At 40.0% G+C, this 24,692-nt stretch overlaps 1 protein-coding gene across 3 annotated transcripts in view; it reads left to right on the top strand.

Annotated features, from left to right (window-relative positions):
* Positions 1 to 24,692, top strand: part of PTPN13 (protein tyrosine phosphatase non-receptor type 13) — a 112,916-nt gene that overhangs the window by 42,834 nt on the left and 45,390 nt on the right. For all 3 annotated transcript variants that reach the window (XM_066318108.1, XM_066318109.1, XM_066318107.1), the window contains exons 6-9: positions 387 to 480; positions 11,877 to 12,440; positions 22,158 to 22,253; positions 23,875 to 23,974. In XM_066318108.1, coding sequence (XP_066174205.1) covers positions 387 to 480; positions 11,877 to 12,440; positions 22,158 to 22,253; positions 23,875 to 23,974 — 854 coding nt within the window. The remainder of the gene's footprint in view (positions 1 to 386; positions 481 to 11,876; positions 12,441 to 22,157; positions 22,254 to 23,874; positions 23,975 to 24,692) is intronic.

The following is a 24,692-nucleotide window of genomic DNA, read 5'->3' as shown; positions in this document are numbered from 1 at the left end:
CAGAAAACTCATGGACAGAGGTAGACGAGTTCTAGTAAGTTTGTAATCATGGAAGATGGTTTTTGAGTGTTGCTGTCCCTTCAGTTTGCTGTAGGGGTGCAATGTGTTTGAGTTACATCCTTGTGAACTTAGTTTATTCTTAGTGGAAAAAAGGTAGACCAGATGTTTAGTTAAATAAGGCACACACTATTAAATATGGATAATTCTAGGGGATATTCTCACTGATGAATCAGTTTTTTTAATAAAAGTTTGAACTCCCATTCTGCACTTAACTGTTTTGACACTAATACTGTGTATTTCCATAAAAACAACGCTTGTTTCATACTAATATGAGGTCTTCCAACATTTTGACTTTGTCACTGCCTTTTTTTTTTTTTTTTTTGCAGATGGATCAGCTGTCTTGTAATGGAGACAGAAAGTTGCAGCCAGACAGGAGCCAGGCTATTCGGGAGAGGCTGAGGGGAAAAGGGCTTCCCACAGGTAAGTGCTTCATTGCAGCCCTGGGGAAGACCAAGTCTGGGTAGATTTTGCAAGCCAAGAAGTCACATAGAGGAGGACTTGCTTGTATTCACGGAACTCTGATGGTTCAGTGTCTAACTAAATGTTGGTGATGGTTTCAGGAAAATATTTGTCTTTTTTTCAGTTCAGTCCTTATGGTAGGAACAGGTTTTAAAGGTTCTTGGCCAAATGTTTTGTTTCTAGAGAGAAGAGATTTTCAGCTGAAGGCTGGTCAGCTAGAGAGGATCAGGAAGCAGCTTTTCCTTGTTCCCTCTTTCCTGTGGACTCTGCTCTCTCATCAGAGCTCCAATTGCACAAAACGTCTCTTCCTGCATCCTGGGGAGCCAGGGACTCTTTTCCCTGCACACAAAGCTCTTTTGCTGCCTTTTCTTTTTTTCTTTTTCTGAGGAGAAGTGATACATATTCCACCACAGCTCTGCTATGTTCTGACAGTGTGAGGTAGATATGGGGGCCAGGTAGGGTTGTGCTTTACTTCAAGGAAGTAAGGAAAGAGGGAACTGGGTGACCAGGGAGGAGACAGATGGTTGCTGTTGCCACTGTGGAGAAAAAAGGATCGAGTGATGTAGGTTGAAGGCTGATGTTTGCCACGATTTTTTGTTGTGTAAGGTCATCAGCAGCATCACCTCTGTGCTAGGCTTTTTGGATGTGTTCTTCCAAAAGGCTGCTCTCTAATTTTCCTGGAAGAATTGTGGAACTGAGCAGGATCATTTTATAAGGCATCAGCTTGGACCAGTCTAAGTCACTGCAATAAAGAAATGTTGCTGATGTGCTGGAGTAGCTCCTCTGTGCTTCGGTTCTGTGTCAAGCAGCAATGCAGTGGAAAGCAGGAACTGAAATAGCCCATGGGCTTGTCAGTGACAATATGAACTGTGGAAGTTAGACACAAGTCTGGCAAGGGATTGATGGTCTTCCTTTATTGATTCTTTTCTTTTCTTTTCTCTCTCTCTCTTTTTTTTTTTTTTTTTTTTTTTAGATGAGGCTAGGTTAGGCCACTGTTTGATATAAAACACTTATGTCAGCCCTTCCACTACAGCACTATGTGTTTAGGAACAGTTTCTGGTACAAACTGTTTCTTCATTTTCTGGCACAAATTCACTGTTTTGACTGCATTTTCAGGGGCTTTGTTTTCTTACTGGTTCTTTTTTTTTTTTTTTTTCCCCACAATATTTCTGTAGAAATAGGGGAGATCTTTTAGAAATACAGGGTTTGAGACTGGATCAATCTAGTTGACTGGATTTGTAAACTATGTAATGTCTGACTTCTGAATTTCTTACGGGCTTTCTTAAAATTCTTTCCCTGGTTTTTTTAAGGTTTGAACCAGAATTTTATTTTTCTGGTTGTTAATTTGTTTATTTTTTAACCCTATGCTTCCCAGTCTCCAATGTGGTCCAATAAACACTTTCTTTACACTCCTTTGTTCTTTTGCCAGTGCTACCCTATTCTGTATTTTTTTCGAGAACTTTATTTAAACATAATGCTTTACTGCCTCAAGGTTTTAATTTCTAGAGCCCTTTTCAATCACCTATTCTGCTTTTCATTCCATTACTATAATTAACTGTGTTTTAGTAATGATCAAAATACTTGTAAAGTTTTGGAGGGTTGACTTTAAAGTCTGTTTCCACTGCATTAGCAAACTCTGATTATTCTTTTCTTTGTTGTTTCTAGTTTTCTATTCTCTAATGCAGCTGACCAGTCTCTTGCTGTTCTGTTATTCATTTTCTTAGGTAATCTTTAACTTTTTTGAAATGTTTGTGGTTTGAGGGGTTTTGTTTCTCTGTCGATTTGTTTTCCTACCCACGACTTTATTTAAAGTTTTTTGCAGATTTTTCATTCTTCTGAAGTAATGCTTGTCCCCAGTGTCTTCATTATATCTTAACAAAAAACCTTTTGTTTTAGGTTCTACCAAATTTTGGAGATTGCTGTAGTAGCTCCAGCCAGTATCTTCCTGGCTTTCTGGGTCAGCACTGGGGTGAATAATATGTAATGTCAGAAACTTCCTCTGAGGACTCTTGTCTTTAACTCAGAGGAAGCAGACTAGATGATCCAATTGCTGGTTTTTTACTGTATTCTCTAACTTGAAAAAAATGCCACGGGTAGGATTTTTTTCCTCTTATTCTTGGAGACTGAATCCACTTGGCTGAGCTGCTATCAACCACTAAGCTTAACAGAAGCAACCTTGGTCAGAATTGCTTTCTGAAAGTAAAGTTCGCTTTTTAGGGACCTTCATACTGTCTGAAGAGTTCTAATTTAATAGAATCTTTACTCAAATTATATTTGTGAAACGAGACAACCTGATAACCCCCAGACCACAAAGTTGGCTGAATAATCCTCATCCCTTAACACCTGTTCCTGTGAAGCTCATTGCAAGTGCTTGCATGTGTAGTGTTACAGATGAGGTGTGGCAGCCCAGGGAATAAGTGTGTGTGCATCATTCTTCCAGTGCAAACATTATATTATCTGCATAATTCCAAGCCTGGTCTGCAAGGTGCAAGTTATTAATGAGGTGCTCTTGAGTACCTGATTATTTTTCTATTCTTTTCCAGACGAACTGTCAATGACCGAAACTGCTTTTCAGTTACCTTGTAGGGTTTAGGATATTTTAGTATTCTGGTTCTGTCTTCCCCCCATCCTTAGAAGCAGAAAATAATTCTCATGTTTTCTGATATTTGAGTCTTTATTTTCATTTAAAAAAATGTATAGATTGAAAGCACTCATTCATTTTTTTTTTTTTTAGTGTTGCCTGACCTCCTTCACTCAACCACTTCCAATTTCTCTTTGTCACGTTATTTACCTGTGGAACTCATTTTTCTCCCTTTCCTTAGAAGCTTTACAAGCTTCTTAGCTTCTCCAAAACCTTTCCCAATTCTGCTTCGTTATTAGTCACTTTTCCTAGCAGGCCTCAATAGCAATGTTTTCTCTTTATTTTGATCTTGGATACATTGCTTGATCTCTGTTTTCCTGAGACCTCAGAGAATTGTAATATACAAAACAGAGCCAAACCAGTTCTAGCTGTTTTCAGTTCTGTTTTTGCACTGATGCTAAGTACACTGAGTCATGTGTTTGGAGGTTAGTGAGGACCCAGTGAAATGGGTGTCTGGTATTAATGGGTGGCAGTTTGCATTTGATCCAGGGCAATTCAGTGCTTGTTATCTATTTTTCTGCAATGGTTTGCCGGAGCAAATTCAGTCAATAACAGCACAGGTCAGCTGCCCTGGAGGCAGAGCTGTACATTTCAGGGAAAGTGAGCTATAGAGTGTGGTGCTGATTATAGTGGTTGATAATCTCATAGATTGAGGAGCCACAAGTAGAAGGCCAGATGAAGGTTTAAGAAAAATGTCACTTTAAGAAAAAAGGAGAAAAAAAAAAAGCCAACAAAACCAAGACAACTGAGGAGGGCAAAAAGTCCTTTTCCCTGATTTGTCACTGCTATTCTGCTGCTGTGTGTAGCTGAAATAAGTGCCTCTTAGTCCAGCTGGAAATTGGCAAACGTTTAGAAGGTCAGTAAGCTACTAAGAGAGATTTACGATTTTGAGTGCATCTTTCTAATGAGTTAGAAGTTCTGTAGTCATCTTTTACCCCTTTCTCAGGTTCTCTGCCTCTGAGAACACATTTTGGGTCAAGTTTAAGACTGGGATGATGGAGAAGGTGAGGTGGGTGCACATAAGAGTGTGTATAACTTCATTAGTCACTTCCCTAGTGTATTGTAAGTAAAGTGAATACAGCGAGCAGAAATCTTTGCGGAAAGGATGGAAGGACTTGTCTGAGATTTGCTGAGGTGAAGTTCTGCTGAGTTGTGAAAATCTTAGAATTCATAATGAATAGAATAGCTGTCACATGGAGAAGAAAGAAGCCTAAGGGGTATGGCATCTGTTGTGAACTTCAGAGTATTGGAAAGGGACTTGGAGCATGTAACTGAAGATAGCTGATAAATCGTGCTAAGTTCATGAATGTAAGAGATGGTTCAGTAAGAGAGATGCTAATTGGAGAGTACCCAACTAATTCCTTAGATATCTGCAGTCTTTGAAAAAGCGATGATTTTTTCCTTTATTTGAACTTCATTATTATTAGGATCAGTTTTCCATACCGTGTTAATCCACAATTATAATTGCCAAGGCTTTATTGTTGACTTAGGATAAATGTTTTGAAATTCTTCCACCCCACATGTTTAAATCAATATTTTTCTCACCTTGTGTAACCAGCTTAGATATTTTCAGTTGTTCATTTCCATCTATGTGTCTTGAAGATAATTATTAAATTAATCAACAGCTTTGTATTAATATTCTCCCCAGCTAAATTTATTTTTTGTCTCTTTTGTGACTCACTTTCTGTAGCTATCTTGGTAAATGAGTTTTACAGCAGGGCTGGCTGCAGGAGTAATTTATCATAAACTAATTTTTCAGAATGTTTGGTTTTAGTCAAGTCATATTTGGAACACAGTGTTTAGGAACTGACTTAGCCAGCAGAAATAAAGGCAGTAAGACCTATCATGAGTCATCTGAACCAATGAGTTGCTTAATTTTTGTACTTAAAAACACTTTAGACATTAAAAGAGTTCTTGCATCAAGAATTATACGTGGAAGTTACTTAATTGGCTTCAAAATGTTCTTTTGGTATGACAGAAGGCTAAGTAACTGTCAAACTCTTCAAATATAGAGCAAGAATTAATTAATTCACTGTGTTACTCCTTGCCACAGATTATCCTTGAAAAGGATGTGTAGGATGTGAAAAAATGCTCAGTTGAATAAGTTGTACTTGCCTGGATGCCTGAAATCCTGCACCTTGTGTGTTTATCTGCTAAGTTCCTATTTAAGCTGATGATCCATGAACACCAAGGACAGACCTTTACCAGAGATGTTTAATCTTCTGAAGAAATGAAGCCAACAGGTGCCTTGGCTTTCCTGCCATGAGGATCCCTGATTTTAACTTGACTTTTACAATGTGGTAGACTGTCACAAGTCCATCTCATATATTATAATATTACAGTTGTATTCTAACCTTTTTCTCTGCCAAAAATATGTGCCACATGAATGAAGGCTTGAAATTAATTTAAAAGATCATTTAGATTCACCTTAACTGTACACAATAGGAAATATTTGGAAATAGTGATCAAAATTGTGGATGTTGATCAATTCCCAGTTTAATTAGACTGTATGCACTATCAGGTGTCACAAAAATCGTAGGTGTTGTAAACTGAATGAAAAATGCTAAGGCAAAGTGAGGCTGCTTTTAATTTTAACAATATTCTAGTGTTTAATTACCACTTCATATATCAACAAAAAACCTCTCAAATAAGTGAAAACATACCCTTTTTGCTTTTGATCCATGGAAGTTGACTGTGGATTGTTTTAGTTCCTGATCTGGGTGAAAACACAACTTTTAGTTTGTAAAAAAAATGGTTTGTAGTGATGATCTCCATATGTGAACGGAAGTAGCTTAAACATTGCCTTGATAAATCCAAACACACAGACTTGAATTATCAAAGACTGCAGCACAAACTTAGCTCAATTTACTTGGAAATTTGTCATATGTAAGTATACTAAATATACTTTTTTATTATTTTTTTTTTTATTTCCCCTGGCTCCTCAGTTCTGGAATAAAAAGAACTGAGTAGGTGGAGAGTAACTTTGAGAGTTCAGCAAACCCAAATGAAAGCCAGATGAACATTTCTTGTTGAAAGGAAAAAAAAAAAGAGAGAGATTTTATCCTTTTTCACTCAGAAGCCATGCCTATTTTCTTCCAGTAAGTGTTTCTGGTGGCATCTATCAGTAATAGGGGTTGGCATTGGTAGAGATCTTTTAACTTTAGGTATAGTTTCTACAGGCAGAGGGACCTTCCAGCCTGGCACTATTGGAAATGCTGCCAGAGTGGTGCTGAAGACAAACTCAGAACTCTGAAGATAAAACAAGAACAGACACAAAGATCCAGAGTTGCCAAGTGCTGTCTCTGTGCAGAAAAACAGCTGTAACACCGAGCTTCTCCTGGGAATCACAAAAATCCAGGAAGGGAGTGGCTAGGTGGATCTTTTGCCTACTTGGTTGAGAAATGTACCAAAAAAAAACCCTGACCCATAAAGCTGAGGGGGAAAGAGCAATGGTTGCCTTTTCTTGCAGAGGTGCTGAGGAGGGGAAGAGGTAAAATGTTGCATTTATGAAATATGAAGTGCTGCTTTGGCAAGGCTCTGACCACTGTCCTGAACAAGATGCCTGGTTTTGGAGTGGTTTGGTGTTTTTTGGTGGAAGAGCTATCAGTCCAAAGCAGAATGCAAATTGTTATACAGGATTTATAACTTGGCCATTGCATCTGGTGCTTTCAACAGTCCTTGTGTCCAGTTCAATTCTTCCTTCACAGAGAATGCATTGTTTAGGAGTATTTCCCTCTGAAACTTGGATTTTTCTCAACAATTTAGAAAGGAAAAGAAGAGAGGGGGTGCCATTACCAGCAGTCAACCCACAGGCCACATCTGGCTCTGTTGTCTTCTGTTTGGCTTTTAGCCTGCCCCAGAGGGATTGCAAACCCAACTCCTCCACCAGCTCCCCACTCGTATTTTAGAAACTAACCACATTGTCTGGGGAGAAAGAGCTTTTTTTCTGTTGCTTTGTTTTCCGCACAAAGATGGAGTGGGAGATGTTTTTTAAACTCCTGTATAATGATTTCCTCTCTTGAGACCTTCCAATCTGGCAGTGATGGTGTGTGTTCTCATGCACATGTGGGCAGTGTTTCCCTGCTCCCCCCAGCCCCTCTCTCTTCCTAACCACCCCCCACTCCCATATGTGTGCATCTACATACATCCACAAGCCAAAATCCACAGCAGAGTCGAAAAAGGTCTTGTGTTTTGTGCAAACAAAAGGAAGGGGCAGGCAGGAAGACTTCAGAGAAAATTGAGTTGAGTTTAGGCAGCAAAAACAGATATACAGCATGTGGTGGTACCAACTGTGTTTGCACTTACTTAATATTGGATTAATTGCTTGTGTGATCAAGCTGGTACACAAGTAATCAGACAGGCTGGATTTAGTTTGACAGCAACTCTTTCTCAGAGGAAAATCATCCAGATGTCAGCGTGAGTGAAAGATGGTCTGTGAACGACACTGGTGTAAAAGGGGATGTAGTTGCATTCATAGCTGGAAACACCAAAGGAAGAAGGAAGCATATCTATGGTTATTTAGCAAATGTAACATCTGGCAGCTGAAGGTGTGTGTGGAAAACTGGAGTTTCATTTCAGCACCACAAGGGAATTTAATCGTGAAGTCCTGGTTGTTAATTGCTATTTTTATTGTATATATTCCCTCGCTATATATTACACATTGGAATCATACAGTTACTGTAATTGCATTTGAATTATTTACAGTAATTATAAATAATTGCACTAATGTAACATCAAGTGGAGGATAAACACCCAAGGGCGATATGGAGAATCAAGAACCCATACACTCTTCAGATGAGCAAGGAGGAGAGTTTAGTGCAACAGAGAAGTTACTGGGGAAGGGGAAAGTGTTCCTTTTGAAGCTGCGTGCATGCTGCAGCATCTTAATTGCTAATGGCTTGTTCTTTCACCCTCACTGACAAACAGGGAGGCACTTCTCTGTCCTGTTACACACCTGGGTAACTGAAGCCTGCAGTAGCTCTGTGTGGTCTCAGGTGATATAATTAATGTTTTTAATCAAGCCAAGATACTTGGGATAGGTCTCCAGAGTTTCCATTGCAAATACAAACTTTTTTTTTTTTTTAAAGGAAGGTCATAACATGACTCTTGCATCATAAAGATGTACAAGTTCCCTTATGCAGGTTCCTTTTGATCATTAGTTAGATCCTTTTGGTCATCAGTTAAATATTTGTTCCTTATACAAAGGTTTTTTGCTGGTGGTTCTTTCCTTCATTTTCTCACACATTCCATTATAAAAGCTGGGGGGGGGGGGAAGCTGAAAAATAAACCAGGTATTGGACTTGAGCACTCCATTCAACTGAAAATCCATGTGTTAAAGAAGGACTATTATTACAGTCTGCTCTGTTTTGGAGGTGTACTGTTTTCTGAAAGCTGGGTACATAAGCTGTGTGCTGAAAGAGACTTCCTGCAGTCACTTAAGACTCTTGATCCAAGTAGTGCTGAGGTAGTGGAGGAAGTCCAGGATTAAAAAAGTGAAAATATCTTAACAGTTGATTGTGCGATTTGCCAAGTCTATAATAGTACTTCAAAAAAGAAGATGGGATGAGGACAGATTTACATGATTAAAACCAGAAATATTGGCTTGGACTGATTGCTGGTTGCCTCATCCAATTTTACTGCTGGTATCTGCACTTGAGTTACTTCTGTATTGAGAAGTCTTGCCCTTGATCCTCGGGCTCTGCACTCTGATGCTAAAAGCAGCATGCAGTTTTGGCTGGGATCAAGTACAGGTTTGAAAGTTCTCTATCGCTGCTTTGTTTCAGTCTGCCCTCCCAAGATACACAGGCTGTGCACTCCTTGCCCCAAAGTCTCTTCTTTACCCTTCTCTGAGGATGATTTTTAAACAGCTCACGTTGGCACTGTCAGTCAGTGTGGGCAGAGCTGGTTGAAATAATGTAATGTAGAGAGAGATGGGTTTTGCAGAGGTGGGAAAAGTTGGCAAGGCTGATGAAAACCAGAAGTGGGAATGAGGAGAGTAATTAAGGCCAGATGAAAGACTTCCAAGAGAATTTTGCAGTCTCAAGCCTGAATGCTGAGGCCAGCTGTAGATTCATTTTGGTTCTATGTAAAAACCTCATGCGGACTTGCTTAAGTCAAAGTGGATCTGAGTTACACCTGTAGGACGGAAGAGGAACACCTCCTGGAACACCTTCACTGCTTCCTGGCAGGACTGCTCATCATCTGTCTCATCATGCAGTTGGCTGGTGGAGTGGCAAAGCTGCAGCCATGAGTGCTTCCCTAGCCACTGCCCATGAGAGAGTGCTCTTGGCTTTCACCTTTTCTCATGAGGAGAGGCCCACTGAGTGGCTGACGTGGGGGATAGAGAGCATCTCTTGTGTGCTGAGGCAAAGGAGCTTGTGTCTTCAGTGCCTCTGGACCAACAGGAAATAGCTTCTGGTGTCTCCAGTAGGAACCACAGCTTTGGTGGGGAGGATGCTCCTTCCCCCAGCACTCTTTTTGAGAGACAGGTGGGCTCCTTCTCACCAGCACAGGGTTGTGTCTCTGGGGTGCTGTGGTGAGGATACCCACAGGGGCTAAAAGTACCTTGTGACTCTTTTCATTGCCTATGATCCTGCAACAAGTTCATGCTTCCGTGTGCAGAGAGTGAAATGATCTTTTGAACAGGAATGTTCTTGTGAGTCGTGACCGATGCTGTACCAAGCGATCCTGTGTGCACAGCTGTGGCAGTGTACTGGAGTTGCAGCTGTCTGCTTCTCTTGGGTATTTTTCTGCTTGGTTTGCCTTTGTTTTGTTCAGTAAGGTCCCTGCATGAAAATACTTTCAGTGTAAGAAGTGGGTGTTTGAGGTTTCTTTACAGTGTGTAGAGGAGGTTGTTTTGGTTTTTTCCGGCCTGAAATTATCTTGGAACTCTCATTACTGGGGAGGATTCTCAGAGCTCATTTTGATTTGTATTTCTGTTGGCCATCTTATAAAGCAAACTGCTGTGTTTAGCTTTTTATCTCACGAATGACTGAGTTAAAATCCTGTTCAGGATTTTTTTTCCTTGGTGTATGTACATGAAAGTGAAACATGTGTTTGCAGAGTGGATATCACCCTGCTGCTTTAGATCAGTAGTAGGAACTTCACAATGAACACTTACTTTTAAAAGGCTTTTTTGTGTGTGAATATTATACGTAGTTCGCCAGCCTTAGGATGATGTATAGTCTGAGAATGAGGTAATAATGTAATATTTACTTGACCACTAAGAGAATTATGTTTGGTTTAGTATTAGAGCTATCTTTGTAAAATATTAAATGAGGCATCAGATCCTTTTAGAAGGTTAGTTCATTCTCATTGGCAAAAGTGTATTTGGCTAGAATACGTGGGAATTGTGTGTGATTTCTTACGAGACACCTTTTAGACAATCCAAACCCTAACATTTTACCATCCTGTATTTGTGTGGGGGTAGGAAGCAAGAAGCTACTTGGTTGCATTTGGCTTGAATCTTGCTGGTTTTGATCATTGGTTAAATATCACAGGAATAAAAACTGCAAACTAAAAGCATAGCCCCTCTTGAAGAAGAATATCAGGGTTGAAAGGTGTTTACACCTTTAAAAGCCATAAGCTTTTAGAGCATTAGTGACTACGTTTCTAAACACCCCTGAAGCATTCAGTGAAATTCTGTTTGGAAGGATAACACTCCAGATAAAGATCATCAGGAGCCTGCTGTGCAAGTGGGGCAGTTAATTTCAATCGATGCAGGCAGGACTGTGTAGCATTCTTTAAGATTAGTAGATAGAGCACAGTGATTATTTTGAACTCTGCTTGCTTTTGCAGTGAAATCTTCAAGGCTGCTCCTTCTTGAGGAATGTACATGGGAATATCACCATAAAGAGGGAGCTAGCTCTAAGGAATCAATCACATGCCATGCTGGCTCCACCTGGGTCAAAACTTCTTGGAAACCATGATATGATATTCTTCACATGTTTCATTGATATGGTTCCACCTCTGGCTGTTTCTTTTATTCTGGAAGTAATCTCATGAGAAGGGAGAGGGAGAAGAGAGACTTCCTAAGTATTGGCAGATCCATGTATTAGTGAAACTCAAAGGGTACAGACTCATGGAATCATTTTAACATTGGAAGCTTTGTTAGTTTTGTTTCACAGTATTCTTTATCAGGAGAGACTGTAGTCACCCAAATTAGTCATTAGAGGAAGATCCAGGATTTTTATAATTCCTAACAACACAGTCATTCTCTCCTTACTGCTGACTCTATTGCAGGGCATCTGTAAATCTGTAGAACAAACCTGGACTTGTTACTAAAACCTGTAGGCGGTGTGTTTGGGTGTGAGAGGAATGGCTGATTTCAGATTGATTACTAAGTAGTATTTTTGGTGATAGTCCAGGCTATTTTGAAAATGAAACTAATGAGAAAACAACTTTCAGCGATTATGTGATAGTTTGGCGGTTTTTAATGTTAATACTGAATTATAGTAGGTATTATTTTTTTTTCTTGGGCATTTTAGAAATAAAAGAAACAAAATAGTCATCATGTATGAAGTAGCTGGATTTCTATCTTTGTGGACTGAGAGCAAAACCTTGCTTTCAAGAGCAAAACCTTGGAGTAGCCTTCTCAATGCTTTGCATGGTAAAAACCAATGACCAAGCGTGTGTTCATCATACACTTTAACTAATTTTGTTGGACTCCTGTGTGTTAGGTAGAAAATTACATGTATGAAATGTCTCCTTATTCCAGGAAAAACATTGACGGTTGATGCACCTGATGGACACAGAGCTCACTTCTCTCAACAGACCACCCTTAACAAAGGACTTAGCAAGTCTATGGGATTTCTGTCCATCAGAGGAACACGAGACGAGGAAGAGTTTTTCCAGGGCATTTCTGCAGATTACAGTTCGGGTCAGGAAGATGTTTTCTGTCCTCATAGGTGTAAAACCAGTGAGCTTGAGAAAAAAGGTCACCTTCACACAGATGTCCCTCCCAAAAGGAAAATATGGGCTTCTTCCACAGATCTGCTTTGCACGACTGACAAGGCAGCTGAGAGGGACCATGCTGGAGGCTCTCACAGGCACAGCCATCAGTGTGAAACATTTACAGTACGGACTTCTACTGCTGCCAGAAACAAGGAAGCAAGATACTCTGATGGGAGCATAGCGCTGGATGTCTTCGGACCACAAAAACTGGACCAAACACGCCATGGGCCTGAGACATCAACTTCTGCAGCAATATCAAGTGCCTTTGACAGGATAAGAGAGAGGCAGAAGAAGTTGCAGCTTCTGAGGGAAGCTATGAATGTAGAAGGTTAGTGAAGCTTTTTTGATTTTCTGAGTATTCCAGTCGTCAAATAAAGATTTCTCATTGTGATAAATTTGAGTTCTCTCGTAGCAGCTCTTGAAACAGCTGAGGTCTTTGCTTCATCTTTTTTTACATAAAGTGAAGTCATTAGAGCATCTGTTGCCAGTGAAGATAAATGTGGTTGTCCAGATTGCTTACTCAGAGTAGTTGATCTCTAGCAAGTATCAAGCTCATCAATTACAATTAGGAAGAAAAAAAGCTGGTAACAGCCAATTGTCAAGTAATTTTTCTCAAAGGAAGATTCTCATCTCCAGCTATTAGATGGATTTATGCTCCCAAGGAAAGGCAGAATTTCATCTCCAGATCTCTGTTTTGGGGCTGTATAACTCTGGATTTAAGCCCTTAAATATTTTTTTTTTTTGGCCTCATGTTTTGATCTTTACTTCAGTGGGAATGTAAAAATACATCCCACAAGTTCCATCAGTTCATTAAAAAAAATGCACGGGGGAAAAACAAGTCTTGTTGTGGGCAAAGTTATAAAATTTACTGCATCTGCAGATACAGAACCCTGCAGGTGCAACTGCATGTTTTATTTGGTTTGGTTTTGTGGGGTGGATTTTCAGGGTCTGTAAGTTTGAGACTGTTGGATAGAAACTGAGAGCAGAGCTGGATCCTGCTTGTGCTGGGCCAGAAAGCATAACTTGGGTCATCCCAGGTGTATGATGGTACAAGAGCTGTATATACAGTGCTAGCTCAGGCATTTACTCAGGTGCACTCAAGGACTCGTGTGTTAGCCTGCCTGTTGTGTGACAGGAGTAACTGTGAAAACACACCTTACTTTGGCCTCCTCCTTCTGCCTGAGCTGTAAACACCTCCGTAATAAGGAAGGATGATAAAGCCTTTTGTTTTGTCAAGGCTGAATTTCTGAAAATGCCTGCACATGCCCTTTGTGGCCATCTTGGGAGATGCTTGTATTTCATTTAGCACGGGAAGCCAGTCCTTTCCTGTGCATGTGAGCCTTTTCTTCCAGAAAGGAGGAGTGTTGCTGAAATGGCATAGGCAGGTTCTAAAGCTGCTGTGATTTCTGTACAGCTGGACTTCTTTGGTGCTATCAAATCAGCATCTTCCATGAGGGTTACATTATCATGTGAAGAAATGAACACGGATGAAAGCAGCACTGTGGAGATACCATTGTTTATCTCTCTAGCAGTTTACTATCTGTTGTTATCTATCAGGATGTCTGATGAGGTACAGGGAAGCTTGGTTGGCTTTTGGTTTAAGAGTCTGAAATCAACAGGATCCATCTCAAGTGTATGAGTCAACTGGGATCATTGGAGATAGGCAGCTGACAGGGTTTAAGAGGCCACTCCCAGCATTGGGAAAGCTCAGTAGCCTTGTTGTTCAGGAGTGCACCTTTGTGCAGGTTTGTGTTGCACAAGAGCAAAACCAAAAGCATGGCCAAACCCATCCATGAGCAATGGGTTTATCATTCTCATTCAAGCAGATGGGGAGATGGCAGAAAACAAAACATGCCCGTGCCTTGCAAACTGAGATAGGTCAGATGTATGAAACTGCTCGATTCATAAGGGGAATGGGTGAAAGTGCAGTCAAAGTCAACTGGGAACTGGGCCTTAATGATCACAGAGGCTGAGTGACAAACATGTACAGGGAAGATTGAGGCAATAGCCAATGACTCACTGCCCATCCTTCTGAATTACTTGTGCTAGGAAAAAAGTAAAGACACTTTCTCAACAGGTGGCTGGGTTTCAGAGTTTTCTGTTTTCAAGGAAGGTGTGTTTCACTCTTGAAGGTGGGAGTGTGTGCTTCACTGCTATATTTTAGGCTTTCAATTGTGGGGTTTCTTTGGTCAGTTATCTACTTAAAGAAAATCTTTTGGACCAGAAACTAGTCATGAATGTCATTTTAATGAGCGAGTTTAAAGAGTACTCTAGTACAATGGGTGATGAATGCTTTTTCACCCAGAGGTTAATTGCTGTTATGCCTTATAGGGCTTGAGAAGCCTGACTGGAAGTATCTATTCTGCCTTGGTGAGCAGATTCACAAGTCTTAATATATAAAGTCTGCTAGTCTATTAAGACTTCTTTCCCTTTTCCTTTTTTTTGTTCCATATGTTTTACTGTTCCCCATCTTGCGTTTTTTTACCCCAGACATGTCCCTTATGATCTTTCATAAAAAGTCTATTGCCAGTTTCATCTGTCAAAGAAATGAAAAACACAGTCTTGAGTTTTTTGTGCATCACTCTGGTATGTAATTTTGAAGTACTTAGTGGGTAGACAGATGTTTCCACATCCAGCACTATCAAGTGTCAAGTGTGTGTGGAATTACTTTTCTGACCAGCGTAGCTGAGAGGTATGAGTGAAAAATAGAGAAGGAGAATAGCTCACTTCAAAAGTTCATGTGGTTTGGAGTAAGAGTTCATTTCAGTGTGGAGGGGGAGGAATGGGCAAGGAGTCATGGGACACAGGGTTATGTTTGGGTAACAGAGGAGACACGATCTGCCTTCTCTTTGCTAGGTCTGGGGATAATTTCAGTTCAGCTGAGCCAAGGTCTAGGTTACAGCTAAGCCTGTGTAAATTGTATTTAGCCTCTGCTTTTGGGTGTATACATTGTTTTTCTGTTTTTGAATTGAGAAGTGACATTGGACTCTCTGTGCGTAGAACTTGGCGGGATAAAACTTCTCAAACTACAAAGGAATTTAAGTGACATATGGCTTATTTTTCTTTAACTTACTTTGGGTTAAGCTGGTAAACTTTCCTGTTATTCATAAAACCTTAAGGAGCTGACTGCCTTGGAAAAAGAAAATGTTCTTATGCACAGGTTCTGGTTTGCCAAGCTTTCACTCAGAACAGATTTTTACAATCTAAATTATAAACTCATGAAAAGCAGAGTTTATAGTGGAAAGAATGACAGAGCTTTAATTACAGCTGTGCTGTAGTACTTTGTAGTGAGCTGCAGACCATCTGAACTACACTATAATATACTGTTGGAACATCTCAGATTTAGCCTCACAAGGCTTCCAAGGACCACGTCCTTGAGACTGCCTTGTTCTTGACCTTGCTGTCTTATGTTAATCTGCTGCACAGTTTCAGGGTTGGGGTTCTTTATCTCTTCTCTACTGAAGATGATTGTTTATGATTAGGTGGCATTTAGCCAGATGGGGGCAAGGGCAAGAGTCTGCTATTTGACTTAAAGTGTAGCCAATTCTGATCACTAATAGGAGACTCCAAAAGTATGTGTTAATTTTACCAAGAGAGAAAGTTCTTCATCTTTGCCCTTTTGTTCATTCTGGTTTTGTTACGGAGGTTTTGTGACCTTGGAATTGATTAGAGTTATGAAGTTGCTAGGTGTTAAACCCAAACATCTTACCTGTGCCCAGAGAGCAGGTTTTGGTTTTGTTGTCCTTTTGAAGCTTGGAAATTGTTGCCTGACACTTGCTGATAGTGTCCCAATTCTTTCAGAGAGAAAATAATATTCTTTTACATTTTGCAAGTTTGCACTGCAGCTCCCGAGCGGAAAGGTGTCACTTGTTCTCCTGTGCTCCAGATTTTTCTGCCTTCTCTCCCACCAAACTGTTTGTATCTCCTGACACTAGTGGAGTGTACACACACTCAGATTTTCCTAGCCTAGGCCTGCCTTCAAATAGCTCAGCAGCAAGGCACAAGGCTGTGAGATGGTAATGCTAGCCTTGTCTGAACCTCTCCTTTTGCTTAGGCAGCTCCTCCCCCCACTCTTTGTGTTGAGTGTATGCATAATTCAAAGTGAAAGGGTTTATGTGTTACTCGAGTGAATGAGTATCCTTTTTAATTTTTTTTTTAATGCAGTGTTGCTTATGAGGATGTTGTAAGTGAGATGAATGAGGCAGGGTAAAGCTTGCCCATGTCCTTGTGGAATGCAGGAGGACAAAACCAGTTAAGAGAGTAATAATATAGCTGGCTGTGGGCTGAAATAGCAGACAAGGCAAAAAAAGATGGAAGGATACCGAAAAAGTTGATCTTGCTGAAGCTCTGGAATGCTGAATCCAGGGGTGGGGACATGGGGGTGGTTTGAGAATATTCTCAAGCCTTTAAATGTTTTTGCAGTTGGGAACCATGTGAATTCCAGACCCACAAGGCATATTTCTTCCTCTCTCTTTTTACCTTTATTTTGTTTACAACAGAAAACCCATATTATTAAGTCCTCAGATTTTATGGTTTTTTGTCCAATCCATTGCTCTTGCCTCAGAGTCAGCAGGAAGAAGCAGTAATACTCTGTATTTCTAGACAAGGGTCTTTTCCTCCTAAGTCATCTTCCATGTGTTTATCTCATGAAACTGTTCTCATTAGCTGCCTTGAAGACTCATTTGGCCCAATTTATAAAATTTCCATGTTATGACAGCCTGTGTTTAGCTGGGAAAGTTGCAGTTAAAGGTTACAATTAGGGATACTGTAAATGCCCAGATTTTAGATGCTCTCTTAGTTTGAAGGTGCGTTTTTGAATAAGGGAAAAATTCTGCAGGTATTCAGGCAGGTTGTTGATAGCAAATGTATCCCAGCAGATTAAACCCCAGACATTTGAAATTGGGAGCCTCTGTAGAAGTAAGTTAAATGAGAAATTTGATTTAGGAGGGAAAAAAATAGTTGCTTTACAAACCTAGCACTGTGAATTCATTGAAGTGCACATACTTCTTTTTTCTCTTGAATTGTATGTTCTGGGTTTCTGAGTTCACTGTGGGCCATTGGAGTCATGCACAATGGCACATCTGTTTGCATGTGAAAGCAAAGGAAGGGGCAGTTTGCACATGTTCCCTGGTGCTGGAGTGTGATTTAAATTCATCGGTGGCAAAATAGATTCTGATGTGGTTGTTCTGTCCAGTAGAGCAATATTCAGAATTCATTTTAATGGATCTGAGAGGTAGGGTAATGGACTGATACTATTTCAGTTAGAGAACTCCGACTGTTAATTTTCCTGAGACAAAAGATGCTGGCTTTTCAAGGAAGAAGATATTTGTGGGATATCTTCCAAAGATATTTTATATTTTATCTTCGTAAAATACAAGTACTATGGTATCAGCAACTATTACTTGGTGCTGAGTTACACAGCTTGACATTAGGTAGTAAAACAGCTCTTACAATTGCGTAATTGCACAGCAGAGTGGCATCTGCTTTATCTCCTCTATCGAGCTTTCAGCAGCTCACACAATCCGAGATTGTCGATTTCTGGTCAATACATTACATTCTCAGTTGGATAAAATGTTTAAATTAAAACAGACAAACAACTTTTTTAGACAAACTCTCAGTCTGGGCCTGTGTTAGTTTACATATCTTGTCCCAGATGGCATGATCCAGATAATAAGGGTTATTTTTCTGAGTACAAGACTCTTGAGTTCTTACCAGACCCTGGCGTTGTTATTGTTAATCTCTGTTTTCTTTTCTAGCCTAGCACTACTAATGTGTGTTCTGTGCAGTTTTCCAAGGCCATGTTTTCCCTGTAGATTAGATCCTGCCAGGCCATCTGCATCAGATTGGGCTCCCTAGGGGATTGCCTGGGTGGGATGGCTGGTGACTGGAACTGCAGTACAGCTTTTTCATGTAGAAGGTGAGGGGGGAAATCTTGCAAGTTAAAATGAGCCTGCTCCCCTGCAAGTCTGAATGGGTTCATTTCCTTCCTCAATTGTTGGATGTGAATCCTTACCAGGAAACTGAACTGATGTCCTTTCTGTTAAACCTATACTGGCTTGCTTAAGATCGTTCAAGTTTTCTTGGATGAGAAGAGGAAAGGAAAAGGAAAAGCAAATATGCTTCTACCGATTTAACTCATGGGAAAGAACTGAGTCCCAGCTTCTCCTGAAGGACAGTTAATGTGTTTTAAGTGGTGTTATGGTACCACTCTCCTGTAATAGACACCCACCAGTAAACTTCAAAGGGCAAACCAGAGCTCTCTCCCTGTCGTGAGACTGTCGGTTTAATTCTGCCGCCAGAAATAATTCTGTAATGATGTGTATTTGAAAACCCGTGTATCTGATGTGACTCGTGTTCAGAATAATGGCATTCCAAGCCGAATGTGGTTCTCTGATTTCTGTTGCAGTTGGCTGAGGTGAGGCTCTCTGTAAGTGACTTGTCTGGGCTTGCGTGTCTCGCCTTGCATAAACAGCGTGTTTTGTTATTTTATGCTGCATGAGGTGCCTGGGAGGTTGTGCTCTGCTGGATTTGATAGAGAACTTGAAAAAGCACCTCTGCAGCACTAAGCAGCACAAGGACAGACTCTAGCTTGTAATGCATCATGTACCTTTGCATCGTGGAGCTACCACATGTTTATTTTGCTTATTAGTACCAGTTTTATATATTCATTTTAGTTACAAACTCTTAAAGCGTACTTAAACTCATGGGGGGATTTTTCTATTAAGGTATGAAAGAGTTCAAAGTGTTCTTGTAAAAGACTATAATCTACACAGTGAAATGTTAAGGAGGGTAACTGATACTACTATTTTTTCTACAATGTGCTTGGTGTTTATAGAAGTTAAATCAGTTCTGAAGTCTCTCTTTGGTCACCAAAAATTAAAACAAAAACAAAACAACCCCACCAAACCAAAAAACCCCAAGAAACTAAGACAACAAACCAAGGCTATCCAGAATTCCCAGGAAAAATTGTAAGCATGGGAGAAAAGTTGTTTTATTATAGTCTTTAACTTTGTTGTCAATTTCCAGCCCCTTCCCAGACTAGAAGTTTGTCCTTACATTTGAAACTTCTGTATGAAAAACTAAACTTTGATTTGATCCCAGAACTGGGACTTTGTGACCTTTGGAAGCCAATTCTTAATTAGAAGCTTAGCTTGGACATGATCCAAGTGCTTTCTTTGAAGTTAAATCCTAATATGATACATTAGAATTGAGGAAAACTTGCTGGAGGAGACGAGAGCGCATAAATTATTTGGATGACTATGCAAGCATTATAGATGGAATATTCTCAGTATTTACATTTTAATTCAGTATTTGCAGGACTGCAGTGCATATTCTGTCTGTGCCCCAGGAAGAAAGGCACTTGGTTAGGAGGAGGTGCAGTGCTGGGAGGATGTAGGGGGTGTACACAGACATTTGTGTAGGCCAGCAGAGAACTGGAAGCAAGATGCCCCAGCAGCAAACAGTTCCACATCTGTATGTATTTTCTCTAAACTGAGCAAAATGGAAGTAAATCTAGAGGATTTACATGGAATTTCAGGATGTAGCTTCTTTTTTTACCTTTGAACTTTGCCTGATAGCCTAGCATGGAAAGGCTGTTGAATGCTTACAGCAGGTGAGAACAGTACCTTTGCTTGTGTTCTTGGGTTAAGTTGTATGGTCTTGATTAGGGAGAAGGATGTGGCAAGACAGGGGTGTGGTCCTGTCTCCAGCTCTGCCTGTGAACAGGTTTGAGTCTTGTTGGGCCTTATGTGGGGGTCTGTGCCAATATTGAGATGAACAGTATATAGAAATCCTGATTTTAGTTTCTTGACTCGTGGACTTCTTGGCCTACAGCACGGCACCAGCTCCTGCTAACAGGATGAGTGAGAAGTCAAACACCCTGCAGGGTCCCATATCATGCCACCACCTACAAACACTTGTCTCGTGGTTTAACTGCATAGCTCTGTTTTACCACAGGTTTGGTTTTCTCAAAATTTCATGTCTCAAAGAACCAGAATGGAGCCATAATTTGTGTGCAATTTGAGAAGCCCCAACTGCTGACTAAGTGGAAAAAAATAAGTCTGTTTAGAATCTCATGTCATATTTTATTGTTCCCTCTCCATCATCTTGCTTCAAAGTCAGTTCAGCAGACTTGAAAAACCTACTGCTAAGAAAACTACTGGGAAAAAGGAGGTCTGGTTTTAGTTAAACATTTCAGTAGTGTAGCTCCAGTGTCGTGTTTGGATTGATGCCTCAGTTAAGGTCTGGGAGCATTTTAAAACACATCTCCAAAAGCTACCCACTGAATTTGGTTTTTATTTCCCATGGTAGGCAAGTAATTGCTAGACTGGGGGCAGATTTCTTTGTTGTAAAATCCACAACGTTGAAAGTAGCCATTGTGAAAGATTGAAGCAACCTCACTGCTCCCACACAGCCCCAGTGGATTCTTTTCATCTTGCTGTAGGTCCATACTGCTCCTGTCTGAGAGTGTAAAATGTTCTTTGGATTAATTGGGTTTTGTCCTGATAAACTGTACAACTGGGACGGGCTGGTGAGACTTGTTGGTTTTATGAATTGACTTGCAGCTTTGCTTACCTTTCCCAGTTTTCTTAAAGATTCCCTACGCAGCCCAAGTGACCTGGGTAGAAATGGGGGAAATATTGGCTTTTCAAGAGGAAGGCTTTGGGAACAGGTATTCCCAAGTGAACATGAACTAGTCGTTAGTTCTTGGAGAACTGACCGCATTATCTTTCTTCTTTTCATGCTTTTTTCTTGTTTGGAATTTTTCCTACTTCTGTAGGAAGTTTGTATGAGCAGTGCTGTTGACTAATCTGTCATCTGACCTAATGGAAGTTATGCAACAGGTTTATTGCTCCCTCAGAATTTTTCACCAGATGTTTTGTTGCTGGACGTGGAAAGTTGGAACTTGGGATTTCCTTGTTGCAGCCTCCAGGAATACCTGCTCATGTGCTCCCCATTTTGTATTCTTGCATTGCATATTCCTTGCTGTAGTGACTGGCACTTGTTTTCACAGCAGTTACATGTATTTTTTCTATATTAGCTTTTGTTTTCAAAAATATTAACTATAGTCAGACCAGAAACAGCCTTCTGCAAATCAGGGCACCTGAGGTTTTTTTGTCTCACTTTGACAGTGAAGCATTGGTATTCCCAAGATGTAGAGACTCTTTCTGTGTGTGTGTGTCTGTTCTGGTTTTATGCACATTCTGTGGGTGGTTGTTGGCTTGTGCTTAGGAAAGTTCTGGGAGATGGTTGCAAATGTCAAGTACATAACCCCTTCTGTGGAGTCCTTTGCTCCAGTCTGTTATTTACATAATCCCCTGAGAGGAGGAACTGAGACTGCTGTATTGATTTCTCATCACATCAGTTTAGCTGTTCTGGCTAATTAGATATCCTCTAGGGGCTTACTAATTGATTGTTAATCATATTTTGTGGATGTCAAAGATGAGCTGAATTATAATTTTCCAGTGCTTGCTTTATCTCTGTGGATATTTTTCTTTTTACGTCATAAAGGAACCAAGGACTGAGTTCTGGTGATTGCTTTTTACATGCAAGAGGTGCACACCAAATGTTTGCAGGAGGGATCTGTTTTTGTCTTGGGTCTCAGTGGGGGTTTTTAACACTAGTTTTACTTGGAAGTGATGTTGAGGGAAGTTCATAGGAGGCGGCTGTATTGGGATAGCCAAGAGGGGCCAGGCTGACCACAGAACCCTCAGGCCATGGGAATGGAATAGGACTGCACAACATCCCCTGGGTGTTTGCCTTTGGACTCCATAGACACAGACAGACGTTTTAAAATGGTTTGGAAATATTTTTAAAATTTCAAGTGTTTGCGTTTGATTTTACTCCATAGACACAGACAGACATTTTAAAATGGTTTGGAAATATTTTTAAAATTTCAAGTGTTTGCGTTTGATTTTACTCCATAGACACAGACAGACATTTTAAAATGGTTTGGAAATATTTTTTAAATTTCAAGTTGTTTGTGTTTGATTTTTACGTTATGACTGTTGCTTTCTGCTTCTGATACCTTGATTTAAACTTTCAGAGCCTTTGAGAAGGTACAAATCTTATCACAGCGATGTTTACAGTACTTCGAGTGAAAGTCCATCTGTTATTTCTTCAGAACCAGATTTCAGGCAAGGTAAGACCCATGTTTAAAACCCAACCAACCAACTAAAACCCCAAAGAAACAAAAAACCTAAAGAAAAAAGTTCAAGATGAGAACCAGACCCCAAAAGCTTTTAGTGGGAGTCTTGATAATAGTCTTGATGCAAAGTTCTAAGATGATGAAAGATCAGCATAATGTGCAGTCTGTTTCAAAATGAGTTTGACATTTAGCACTCTGGGAGGGAACTTGGTAGGAAAAGCTGGAAATTGTTAACTTTTTATTAGAAGTGTTCTTTTTTAAATAACATGCTGCAAAAAAATGATGGAGTTGTTGTTAGTGCACAGTAACAGTGAACTATAAAATCCTTATATGGGACCTCCATGGTATAATTATATCAGTGGCTTTTACCATGAGTGTTAAGTGGTTTATAATTTACATGCCAAGGATATAAGTGTAGTGCAAAAGTACTACACAGTACAGGCTGTTTGTAAGACAAATGTTAAGTAGTTTCTATTAAATCAATCACTTGAAAAAGCAGGTGATACAAAGGATTGTTTGCTGATGTATGGCAGGAAGAATCATCTTAGCAGAACCATTATAAAAAATAGAGACAGATCATTTGGTGAAAATTAGGCAAGAAAACAATCGTTAGGAAGCTGCAGTACAGCTGCACTGTATGTATTCTGTACGCACAGAATTCCAGCCCCACCTCCATGTACTCACTCCTCTCTCAACCTCCTTTGTCATTGTGTGTCCTTGTGCTTACTGAGCCAGAAGCCTGAGGAGCAGGAACAAGTATTGAGGCTCCTGTAATTTCCCTTCGCTTGCTTGCAATTTGGAACAGACTGTTTACATGTTCCAGTCCAAAGTCAACAACTCCTGAGTTTGCACAGGCGAGATAGAGCTGCCTTCTAGCAGCAGTGTATCTGGACTCAGGGAAATGACTGTCAAAAAGAACTGTTTCTAAATCCATGTAGCTTTAGTGTGTTCTGCAAGAGCTCTCCTGCCAGCTCTGTTTGCTGAGGAGACAGTAAGAGGGAGAAGTGAAGTACTGTGCAAAATCAAGCTCTGAGTGTAGCATCTCAGGTGCTGCTACAGGAAGATCTCCCAGCGAAAGCTGTAATTTTACTAAGAGAATCACAGGTTAATATATTGCCAAAAGGAAAAGAAACCTATAAATTATCATGAAGAGTCAGATTCCAGGGATAACGATTAGAAGTTCAGATACTGCTTTAACTCCTTTTCGTGTGTACTGGATGCATAGTTAACTAACTCTTTCTGGTGTGGAGTAGTTTTGTGTGATGTCTGTGTGTTTGTCTCAACTCATGGCTGACAAAAAAGATGTAGTACCTTGGGAAGGTATCTGTGCAATTGTGTGGGGTTATATTGTGATTTCTATTAGGCCTTCCTGAGTATTCTTCTTCCAAGGACTATCAGCTGCTTTTGTTGGGGTAAAACTGTAAGATAGCTCTGAAAACTGAAATCAACTTTATAATGTTAATTTGTTTGATACTGTGATGCCATTGTGCAGAGCACATGAATTTGATTCCTTCTGAGTAATCTCATATGACTGATAAATCCTTGAGTGTTAGACGGGATTTCTTTGTGTGCTTTGTTTCCCAGACAGGCATTAATTTATCTTTTGGTTTGCTAGTGAGAAGAAATGAAGGTTTCAAGAGAGATGAGGCCAGTGGTGTGTTATCAGGTGCTGATGATATCTCCACATCAAGCCAAGCTAATTCTCAGAGAACAAGGTAAACCCTTTGAAAACAATGTGTCTTGGAGTGCTTTTTCTTTGTCGAAGAATGTATCCTAAGTCTGCAGGTGAAGTTTTTCAGTCCCATCCCTGCTTCTAGTTAAGATTTCAAAAAAAAAAGCATGTAATACTTGAATGAAAATAGCATTTCAGAATTATATATTGCATTCTGAAGTAAAAGTCACATGATGCACTGTCATGTAAAGGTAAGTTGGGTGTCCACATTCAGTTCCCATATTTAATGGAGATTGTGTTGAAATCTATCAGGTTGTTGTAACTGTCATGAGGTCAGGGGCTATGTTCTGCTTGGAAATACTTAATGATTTTTTAATTGTACTTTTCCAGAAAAAAGTCTTTGAAATTACTGATAATAATACAGATTTTTTTTTTTTTTCATTTATTAAGGTCATGGCCACATGCTTATTTCCCTGAAATAAGTCAAAAGCCACACATTTGGTTTGGCTATATTGGCAAAATCTTGGCTCATGCTTTTGTTTTTGGATTAATGTTTTCAATACCTCAACACTTATTGAGCAGGCCAGTTCAGTAACAGTTAATGCTTTTTGAAAACTACTTTGCTGTGCAGTGTGCTCAACTATTGCAGCTGTGTGTTTCATTTTTTCAAATGCCATTCATCAATACAGCTTTAAAAAGTAGGTTCTGCTTCGATCATCACCTTAATACATCATCTTTTTAATACAGCAGAAGCATATCTT

This window comes from Sylvia atricapilla, chromosome 4, assembly GCF_009819655.1.
Source record: "Sylvia atricapilla isolate bSylAtr1 chromosome 4, bSylAtr1.pri, whole genome shotgun sequence".
Taxonomy (NCBI): domain Eukaryota; kingdom Metazoa; phylum Chordata; class Aves; order Passeriformes; family Sylviidae; genus Sylvia; species Sylvia atricapilla.
This window is presented reverse-complemented; position numbering and strand designations above follow the sequence as displayed.